The sequence below is a fragment of the Centroberyx affinis genome, unplaced genomic scaffold, assembly GCF_046629955.1.
Source record: "Centroberyx affinis isolate AG114_WGS23_722 - 3 ecotype Tasmania unplaced genomic scaffold, CSIRO-AGI_Caff_v1 ptg002764l_1, whole genome shotgun sequence".
In the NCBI taxonomy this organism is placed as follows: Eukaryota; Metazoa; Chordata; class Actinopteri; order Beryciformes; family Berycidae; genus Centroberyx; species Centroberyx affinis.
The window spans coordinates 1,135,167-1,145,857 of NW_027280925.1; the positions used below are offsets into that span (position 1 = coordinate 1,135,167).

A 10,691-nucleotide genomic window follows, 5' to 3' on the forward strand; every position below is an offset into this window, starting at 1 on the left:
TGTATTAATGATGTATACAGACAACCAAATCCTGCCTCGTCATGGAAAGTCATAGACTTTTTTTTTCCCGTGGTAGCCACTGCTGTTACCTTAGTGTCAGTGAATCAGGTTTGTCCAGTTGTGCAAACTTGGCACAAACATGTTTGAAAATGCGGAAATGATCCAGCTCATTAGTGAATCAAAACTAAGCCATGAAGAAAATAAATACCAGTGAGACAGACTATACGGCGGCATACTTTTACAGAAAAAAAAACACACAAACTTAAAAAAAAAGAACAACGAGCACACTGGTGTTCTTGGTACCACACATGCATGCGGAATATGTAAATCTGTTCAGGCGATCAAGGTATTTATGTCACCGTATCATTATTATTATTTTAACTAGATAAGAAGGTGATGTGTTACATATGTGGACTTCAGCTGGAAGGAGCAGAATGTATGACAGCCTAAGAAAGAGAGATTCTCATTTTTGCGTGGGTGAATCAAATACTGTCAGACGGCCTGAGAGAGTTTAAAGAACGAAACTTCCCAACTCAACAGTAATCATCATGCATGTCTGGTGTGTGGTGGGCATGATGACCGGCTGAACTATTTCAGTGAAATCACTTCTGATGTGGCATGATCACTTTAGCTTTAATGCAAAAAATCAATTTTCTAAATGGTTATAAATGCCTCGGCTAAAATGAGGCTATAGGGTTTAGACTATGTCATCTGGGGTATATGCCAAAAAAAACACATTATCTTGCACATATGGACTTCTCTGGTGCATATTTACAGCTGTTTATGCATTGTTTCAAAATGTAATTATGTATCTATTGCTTGGTCTAAAACTGGGCTATACATAGCCAAAAAGAATAAATGGCTGGATAAATTATTGAGATTTGGCATTTTAGCTAGCAGCAGTGTCGCAGTGCTCGCCCAGTGTGTCAGGTCAAGTTACTGTGAAGAGCTAGAAAGACAAAAGAGTGATGATAGAGCAAGGTCTATGTATAGCAGACATGATGACAGATGAGGCTCTCAGAGTTGTGACATGGAGATGAGATGGACGGACTGAGGTTTGCACAGGCAGTGACATGGAGGGACGTCTGATTGAGGCAGGAAAAGGAAGGTTGCGGGATTCAAAAGAGAAGAAAATAAAAGTATGAATGACTGTGACAAGATCACTAAAGGATAAAAATCACCTGCTTTTGGAAATCAAACAGATTAAAGTAAAATCAAACAAGTGAAAATTAGCTTAATGCTAGTCACATGCTGGTCAGCTAAGAGCATTCTGGCAAGAAATGTAATAATTGTAAGTGTTGTCTATATGACTGTCATGACAGACAACACCTCTAATGTTTCAGAAACACGTTTTTATTAAGATGACAGAGGGTTTGGAGCAGAATTATGTTACAGCCTTATTTTACACTCTTGCAAATTTATCCAGACAAAGCTATATTTGAACAGTGACTGTACCTATCTATTAAAGAAACAAAACAAAAACAGCATCGCTATTGTATTGCTTACTTCATCTGATAGTCAACCAAATGTGCGAACAATCCACAAAATATACACAATCCAAAACACTTTGCTAGTAAATCAGAAGTACATCAACTAAATTTAATAAAAATAAACCTTTCTGTTTATCATGAAATCTGAAATCATAAAATCATGCAAATTAAATAGCAAAATTGTTATACAACAACATTATACAACCCATTGTTTACAATCTTAACACACCACAACAGTGATTCCTCTAGAGATAGAAAGGTATATAACGCATCCTTCACTATGGGCCACTATCTCACTGATAGTAATGCCCTGGTCCTCAGTCACCGCCATCTGCAGAGCAGTGGGGGTTTCCACCTCAGGTTCAGCTCAGCACCACAGCCAATTCAACATGAGCAGTTCAACAATGACTTAACAAAATCCTACAGTCACTTAGGCTGGAGACACACCAGAAGACGCTTGAAATCCTAACCAATTTTGAAAACACACTTCGGATTTCACAGACTTTTTTTTGTCTCAGTCACAAACATCAGTGTCATTTTGAAACTGCCACAACAAAGTGGTGAGATGCATCATTCTCCCAAGTTTCATCCAAATCCATTCATCGTGTCTGAGATGAATGAACTGAAGCAGACCGATAGTCCTCCCTTAGGTTTCACAGCAGGGGACAATATAGAGAGATAGTGGAAAATAATTATGGCACATACAGCAAAATCATTCCTTGTACCATGTTGTTTGCAGTATTGATCCAATACTATTGACATGCATGAGGCCTCAGGACTCAACACCAGTCAAACATAATCTATCGCAGCGGCCACAGTTAGTGATTTGTACATGTTGTTTGGTACAACAGATTATCCAATAATTTGATTGTCTACTGTCATCTTCATTCATATGGGCCTGAATTACCATAAAAAGCACCAAAATTCCCTATAAGAAGGTTCAAATAAGTAAAAAGGTAGTGATACACAGGACAACTTTTCGGAAAACTCAGATGTTTTTTGAGCAGGGCCCAAGGAGCCTCAGCAATGTTACTTTACACCTTGCCAAGAAGGAAACAATATATTTTTTTAACTGTCTGATTTTATCATTTGTTCCTGGAAGCCTTGCCCATCTATCCTGCTCCCAAAATATGCCTTGTGTATCACTAACAAGAGACTTTATTACCTTAAAATGTGGATGAAATAACAAAAAAGCACTAATGATAAAAAAAAAAAAAAACACTACTAGTGATTGAAACAAATCACTGATGATTGGTTGAGAGAAGCCAGTTCTCAGTTGTGCTGAAGGGAAATACTATAGGAACTATAATACCCAGAGTTCTTGCGTCCATGCAGCCGGAAGAGGAAAACGCATGGATTAGTGTGTTTACAACTCATAAATTATCCTCGCGAGCCTCCCCGTTACCGCTGCCATCCAAAATAGACTAATGCAGTTTTGCACGTTGGTGCTGCTAACACTACACAGGGCCTAGTTAGTGTCATCCGGTTTCTCTCTCTGCTCTGGACCAGTATATTTACATAGACTGTAATATCTGTCGCAGCAGCCGGACCACCCACCATCTGTAGCAGCGACAGACTGACCGGGGAAGTGGGACAAGGGAACAGATGGCGTGCCCGAGCCGGGCTGCGGGGCTGCTGACACTGAATATGAGAGGAGTGCTGGAGATGAGCAAGGCGGTCAGTATCAATCATTGAAAAGCAAGTCGCTGGCTATTGCACAATATCCTCGCAGGATGCTCGAGTGACTCGGATGATACCGGGGGTACAAGAACCATCGCGAATTGCCGCCGCGACCAGATTGATGCGCAGCTACTCGGCCGCTGGCGTCAACTTAATCCCTTTTTACGTGTCTCTGAGTCGGTGAACAATGGTTGACAACCGCTACGCCACGGCTTTGGTCATCGGCTGCGTCCTCAGCATACTGGCCACGGTGTATCTGTCGGTGGCCGTCGGGACGCAGCACTGGTACCAGTACAGCAGCCCCACCGTGCGCGGAGAGGCCAACGTGTCCGAGCTGCGCTCCCTGCACGAGGAGTTCATGGACGGGGAGTTTGATGAGAAAACATACAGCGACACCCTGTTCCGCCTCAACGGGACTATGGGCCTGTGGTGGCGGTGTGTCCTGGTTCCCGCCAACACCCACTGGTACAAGGAGTCAGGTATGTTTACTCTTCCCAAAACTGACAACACCACACCTACCCCATTAAAAAAAACACCACCACCACAAAAACATTTCACACAGTCTTCACTATATGGGCGTCAATTTGTGGTGTCCCTCTGATAAAGCACTGAATAGCTTACCTTCATACCTTAGCCTAATTGAGGCTAAATATGATGTAACATGTTTTATTATTACAACAGAGAGCAGAGAGATCAAGAGAAAATTGCCAGAAATATATTTGGAAGCCATATCTAAGAAATGCACATCAGATGAGCAGTCAGGACCCATGCTGAGAGCCTGCAGGTTTTCATTCCAACCAAAGACTACATCAGCTGATTTCACTGATTAGCACATCATCAACCAGAGAAGAGGAACTGATCAGTGAAATCAGCTGCTGTAGTGTTCATACATGTAGAACACATTTATTCCAAATATATTTTGGACACTGGAAATACATTTTCTTCCTATGCACTGTCAACAACATGATTCTGCAAGTATATCCAAAATAAATTTTAGACACTCAAAATATATTTTGTAAATGTTGTAACATATTCTTAAGTATATGTGAAATGTGCTATTTGGAGTAGGAGACACCTAATGTGCATGGTAGCCTGTTGCTTGTTTTTTATCAGTAATTAACCTCTGTTTCAGATGCCAAGATGGTGATGGAGTGCCGGAGCTTCAGTCTGCCTCAGCAGTTCACTCCCAAGTACAAAGAACCAGGGAACCACAACAGCGGAGAAGACATGCTGCGCACCTGTAAGTTAAATGACAAGTTTATCATTTATTCTATATTATATCCGTTGCATAATGCTGTAGGAAAGCAGCCAGTGCAACCTCTTCACTATGCAGTGCATTAATTATGATCAATATGTGATGTTGCATAATACATTGCCCCCAATTGTGGCGCCCCTGGGCACCTCCCTCTGTCACACACAAGAGGATGAGCCAATGAAGAGTGTGTGATGCCCAGTGACTCACACTTCCTTCCTCGTGCTTGTGTGTGCATGAATGCATAGACCTGTGGAGGTGCCAGTTTCTGCTGCCACTGGTGTCGCTGGGTCTGGTGGTGCTGGCGGGCCTGATCGGGTTCTGTGCCTGCCTCTGCCGGAGCCTCACCCCCACCCTGGGCATCGGAGTGCTGCACCTGCTGGCTGGTAAGACCTGTTAAACTGGACAGACTTGCTTATTGTCGACAGGAAGATGCCACCGTATGAGCCACCAAAGCAGTAAATAAAACAATTGGGGGTTAACAACTTGTGTAAACAACATGCACTTAACTTTTGAAAACTCACCCAGTATGCATAGAGTAATTACTTGCAGTAATAACTGCAACATATTAGGATGTATGTGTATGTATTTGATGTACACTACCACTGAAAAGTTTGGACACACATTTTGATCTAAAGGCTTATGTTTAAATGCTTGAAATTAGTTTCTTAGACAAATATAAATAGTGAAGTTGATGCCTATGTATGAATTTCTTTCCAAAGCCTTTGCCTTTCCATCAAGGCAAAGGGTGGCTACTTTGAAGAATCTAAAATATAAGATAGTTTTGATTTGTTTAACACTTTTTTGGTCATTGGCTCACTGCATAATTCCATTTGTGTTATTTCATGGTTCTGATGTCTTTACTGTTATTCTAAAATGTGGAAAATTGACTGACTTTTGACTGGTAGTGTAAGAACAAATGTATGAATATAAAATGTCAAGCACATAGTTTGCTACCAAAACATCCAGCTAAAAACATGTGCATTAACAAATCCTAGTGAAGATGAAGCAGTCTGTCCTGTGCCTTGCAGGACTCTGCACCCTGGCCACAGTGTGCTGCTACCTGGCGGGGACGGACCTGCTCCACCGGGTGTCGGTGCTGCCTGACAAGGTGGACGGCTCTCTGGGCTGGTCCCTCTACCTGGCTCTCATCTCCTCCCCGCTCCACATGATGGCTGCCGCGCTGCTGGTGTGGGCAGCACGCAGCCACAGCCAGAACTACTACCGCATGACCGCCTACCGGGTGGCCTAGACCCGACCGCAGATCAGTCTAGTGTCCTTCAGCTCTCGATCTCTGTCCTGTTTCAAATCACACCCAGCTCTACCAACAAGACACATTTCTAATTGATCTCAGAGGATAGAGATGAGGGTTAATCTGCTCAGTTTGCCCTCTGGTGGATTAAAGTGCATGTACACTATAGTAATGACCCTATCTGCTGCATTAAAAGATTTGATTTCAATCTCTGTGGAGGCTAGGGATTGGCTTGGAAAAGGTCAGCTAGTGACCCAGAAAGATATATATGCCACAGTATATGATTGGTTACTTAATGACTTTTGCATATGGCTGCACACATTTACAGAGAGTTGCTACCTAGTTAGCATCCATAAGAGCTTTGTCTATACAGAGGTTTGCTGTTACAATCACTGTAGCTGTCTTTTAGTTTAACTGCTTCAAAATATAGTTGGGAATGACAGGGTGAAATCAATCAATTAAGCGCACAGTGAAAAATGAACCGATAGCTATTGCTGTATATATGTTGCTGTATTATTACAAAGGGTTTACAGCTCCTCCCTTTTTTTTTTTTTTTTTTTTTTTTACTAAAAGTGACGTATTTATTTCTGACTATCATAAAAAGTCAGGCTGTGGTTACGTTTATAATTTGTTGATCCAATGCAGTGTTTTATTTGATATTTTCAGGAATATTATTTTAAATGTTTTGACTGATTTTGTAGAAATATTCAAGAAGACGCTGAGCCATCATAGTAGTGGCTCTTCACCATTTCATGTTTTGTTTCCTTGACCTCTTATCCTAATGTAAATTGGTTTTCATATCCTTTTGTGATCAGTTGTGTTTACCCTTATTTATTGATTTATTTATTTGCCATATACCTATCTTTTCCCCTTGCTTTTCAATTGGTTTATTCCTATTCGTTATCGCCATTCTGGAGAGAAGCTCAAAACAAAATAATTAATTCAACGACTGTCAGGATTTAAGGGAAAGTTTTATCCTATTAAGCATTATGAATGTATTTTAAAGGCCATATTCAGATAAGCGACTGTCCTCCTTTGCACTTAAATTATTTTTGAACATATCCTGAATGTTGCAGTTGGTAATGAATTTCTATTTTTTATGACAATGTAAATGTCTGAACAATCAAATGAGTAGAGGAGAAAAAAAACAATTATCAAACTGAAAACCATTGTATGTGAAAACAGATGATGTCTTCATGTCTCCATAAATATAAAAACACCACTCACACATAAAACTTGGTTGTAGGTAAGAGTGTCAATGAAAGGATGCACTTCTGACAACACGCCTCTAATTAAAAAGTGTAGTTTTCAAACAGATTGTACTTATCCACATATCCTGCCTTTAAATACAAGAAGTGGTTCTATCCCTGACTCTAGCGTAGCGTAAATATATGGCAAATGTTACTGTATGACTGTGCTTTTGTGAATCCACAGTGAATGTGTTATACATTCTCTGTTAGTGAGCTTGTCTGGAACAGGTAATTGTACGCTTAAAAAATTGTGTACAAGTGTGTGTGTGTGCGCAAATACGTATGTGCGTGTTCCAAGCAACTGCTGTCATCATTTCAATAAAAGTTTTTTTTTGTAATTTATTTTATAGTCACATCAGTCTGTATTGCCCATCTGGTTAGCAAATCTGCTGTCCATGTCAGGAATCCAGAAGTTCCTGTGATAGCGTCGGTGTTAAGAATGTCTTTAAAAGTCCGGCTTCACTCCTCCTCTTCTGACACGAATCCCCATTCGTTCTCTCGATGCTCTAGCTCCGTCTGCACCCGGATCGGAGGAATGTTCACGCACCTCCTCCTCGCCAGGGAGAGAGCGATGCCCTTCTCGTAATAAGCACATTCATTGATGAAGAAAGGATAGAGAGGTTCATTCCCTTTATACCTCAGCGTATCTCCTGAGAAAGTCTGGAACAGGGGGTCGTTGGGGTGGAGGAGGCAGAAGTCTCGGTCCTGTGAGGAAAGGCAGCCCAAGATTGTTTTACCTAAATGTGCTGAAAAATGATGCACACGGGGGTGGACAAAATAGCCTAAATTTTAGGCTGAACGACAATTAGCAGTATCTGTCAGATTTGAACAAAAGAGGTGTAACAATCACCACTTTTATATGTGAGGTTTCAAAGTAACATGAGGAAACTAACAGAGTTCCAAATAGTTGTAGGTGCAGTGGTCACAAAAACTGTGATGTTATTTAATGTGGCAAGGGGAACAGTGGAAAATCATGACAACAGATGCCAAACAGACAAACTGCAAACAGGAAAAGTCGCAGCTCACTGACGGGGATAAACAGATACTTAACACGACTTAAACACCACAAAACTACAACCTCAAATTACCACAGAATAGAATCAACGTCTTAACAAAATCAATGTACAGTTTGAACAAATACTGTACGTTGTGAAGTTCACAAAGCTGGTATTTATCCAAGGCCAAAACACAAAGACTCAAACTGGTACAAGGAGCACAAAACCCAGACCTCTAAGAAATAGAAAAACATAATATGGTTTGATCAATCATTTTTCACCCTTCATCCCACATCCAACATCCAAACTTGCTTGCATTTGGAGAAAGCCAAAGGATGCCTTCAACTCACAATGTCTGTTGCCAAATGTTAAACTTCTTGGTGGATCTATAATGGAATGGGCAGCCATGTTGTGGGAGACATTAGGTCTGATCATTGCTCTGCATGGTTGTATGACGACCAAAGAATATGAGGCCATTGTACAAGACCAGCTGGACCCTAGGGTGCAAACACTGTTCTCTTATGATGTTCCCATATTCCCAGATGATTATGCCGCCAAACACACTGCTGAACGAATTCAAGAGTGGTTTCATGGACACCAGGATGAAGGTTTTTTATGGGAGGTTTTGGAGCGCAGAGCGCCAAGTACATTTCAACCTTCTTAATTCCTCAAAGGGCTAGAGCTAGAGGCTTTCCTTATTGAAGAATGGTCCAATATCCCACTACACACAGCTCAGGACTTGTGTGAGAGCATTCCACGGAGGATTGAAGCTGCCCTAATCCATATTAGGTATTTATATATTGTTTGGTGTTTCCATTATTTATCTACCCCCTGTATACTTCAAACATGATATTAGCACAATAACTTTTCAATCTGACTAATGGTAACGTCTTGGAAATATCCAACATTACAGCTGATAAAAAACAAAACATTTCATACAGTACCTGGAGTTGAGGATGAATGGCTGCTGTGATGTTGTGAGTCTCACTGTCTCTTGGGTAGTCAACATTTTTAATCATGGTGTACACCTCCACGGATCCTCCTTCAAAGATAGTACCTCAAAGGTAAAAGCAGAACAGACTTAAGAAAGCTTAAAGCAACACAAACCAGGGCTCAAATACACAAACTCTGCAAGGCAACGCTTTGTAGCATCAGTGAGAAGCAAAGATACTTGAAGGGTCATCCATTATCAATCAATTGTATTGTACTTCTGTTCTATTATAGATTGTTTAAAAATAGTTTGATTTTACATTAAGTTCTTGAGTTAATGAATTTTAATGGTTGCCCATTTACTGAGCTGAAGTGGAGGGAACAGCAGCTGTGATCCTGGTACCTGAGTTGAAGGAACGGACCCAGTCCAGCATGTGCTGCACACCAGCTTTCATCGCTGTGTAGATGTTTGACCTCACTACGCCATGGGGCTGAGGGCCAATCTCTATTGCTGCAGAAAATGCATTTTACATGAAGAATATCACAGATGGTGTTGTATTCACATGCTTCTAATAAGCCCACTGAGACATAACATTGAAAAGTTGTAAAAAAAAAACCCCACAAAAAGCCATTTCAGAACTTACCAAAGCCATGTTTTCCTACTGACTCAAGGGAATATGCTTCTTTAGGGGGGAGATCAAAGTGGATGTACCTCACTGGTATATCTGGAATCTGCCTCTGAAAACAACATGTCAGTCTTATGATTAGATTGCTGACATGACTAATCTCAAAATCCAATCCTTTGTTCCATGTGAGTTCAAGTGTAATCCATTCCAAAAACGTTGCACGTACCCAGATAAGACATTCGGCACTCAATTCTCAAACTGGCTAGATTTTACTCCTGTATGTAGGAATTGTTTGTGCTTGCCTGTAAGTATCTGAATATGTGCAGGCAGATCCAGTCGCAGTCAGAGTAAGCGATAAGGCAGAGGCCCATGTTGGCGGTGGTGTTGTGGAGGTCGCATACAAGGTCCACCGCCTGGGGGCCACCTTTGGGACCCAGCAGAGAGTTCAGTTCTCGAGACCTCATGATCTCATACGGGGTTCGGTCTGATACTGGGCCGCTGGGAGACAAGGAGAACATTTGATGACATCTGATCATTATCCTCATGAAGATACCATAACTGGAACTGCCATGACTCCCCTGTCACCACCACCAGTCATTGCCATCGTCACCACTACGAGACATGAAGGCGTACTAAGTTCTCCAATTCTTTCTTACTTGAGGGTGGCGTGGGTGAAGCAGCGGTTCAGGTCAGTCTCGGTGTATCTGCGACACTGCTGGACGGCCCGCGGGTTCGACAGCACCAGCATCACCGAGACAAGCTCGTCTTCCTCCTTGGCCTTCTTCTCCGTCTTCAGTAGCTCTCGTACCAAGTACACCCCGGACAGCTCGTTTCCATGGGTACCGCCGCACACAGCAACACGGGACAACCTTGGCAAACACACCACCTCCATCTGACTGGGGGCAGGCGAGGGATACAGTAGGAACACGTGCCTAAATTTGAAGGTGGATACAACTGCAACTGGTCTATATACTTTTCACACAAGGTTCCCATTCACTTCGACATCAAATTCAAGAACTTTTCAATTACTTTAAAGGCCTTGTTTGGTTAATTTCAAGGACTCAAAATTGTCCTGGAGTAACACATGCCATTGGTCAAAATTAGAATTCAAAGAATTATCATATTGTCAGGTCAAGAGACCAATCATTCATTTTAAAACTATATCAAAGTATATATCTGTCCGTGTTGATCCTAGGACATAAGTCCAGAGATCTGA

The 10,691-nt window shown here is 41.6% G+C and overlaps 2 protein-coding genes across 3 annotated transcripts; one reads left to right on the top strand and one right to left on the bottom strand.

Moving 5' to 3' along the window:
* Positions 1-3,050: 3,050 nt before the first annotated feature.
* LOC139657839 (claudin domain-containing protein 1-like) lies at positions 3,051-7,243 on the top strand. Of its 2 annotated transcripts, none has more exons than XM_071535775.1 (4): positions 3,051-3,692; positions 4,292-4,410; positions 4,671-4,808; positions 5,454-7,243. In XM_071535775.1, the coding sequence occupies exons 1-4, from the start codon at positions 3,358-3,360 to the stop codon at positions 5,672-5,674; spliced, it is 813 nt and encodes a 270-aa protein (XP_071391876.1). In that variant the 5' UTR covers positions 3,051-3,357; the 3' UTR covers positions 5,675-7,243. The 2 variants fall into 2 exon arrangements, with proteins under 2 accessions (XP_071391876.1, XP_071391877.1); XM_071535776.1 differs by having other exon boundaries at positions 3,051-3,649; positions 4,303-4,410.
* Positions 7,244-7,288: 45 nt separating this feature from the next.
* Positions 7,289-10,367, bottom strand: LOC139657830 (N-acyl-aromatic-L-amino acid amidohydrolase (carboxylate-forming) B-like). Its single transcript, XM_071535764.1, has 6 exons — positions 10,132-10,367; positions 9,778-9,973; positions 9,494-9,587; positions 9,253-9,360; positions 8,864-8,976; positions 7,289-7,629 (listed from the first exon to the last, which is right to left on the bottom strand). The coding sequence occupies exons 1-6, from the start codon at positions 10,365-10,367 to the stop codon at positions 7,384-7,386; spliced, it is 993 nt and encodes a 330-aa protein (XP_071391865.1). The 3' UTR covers positions 7,289-7,383.
* Positions 10,368-10,691: the final 324 nt, after the last annotated feature.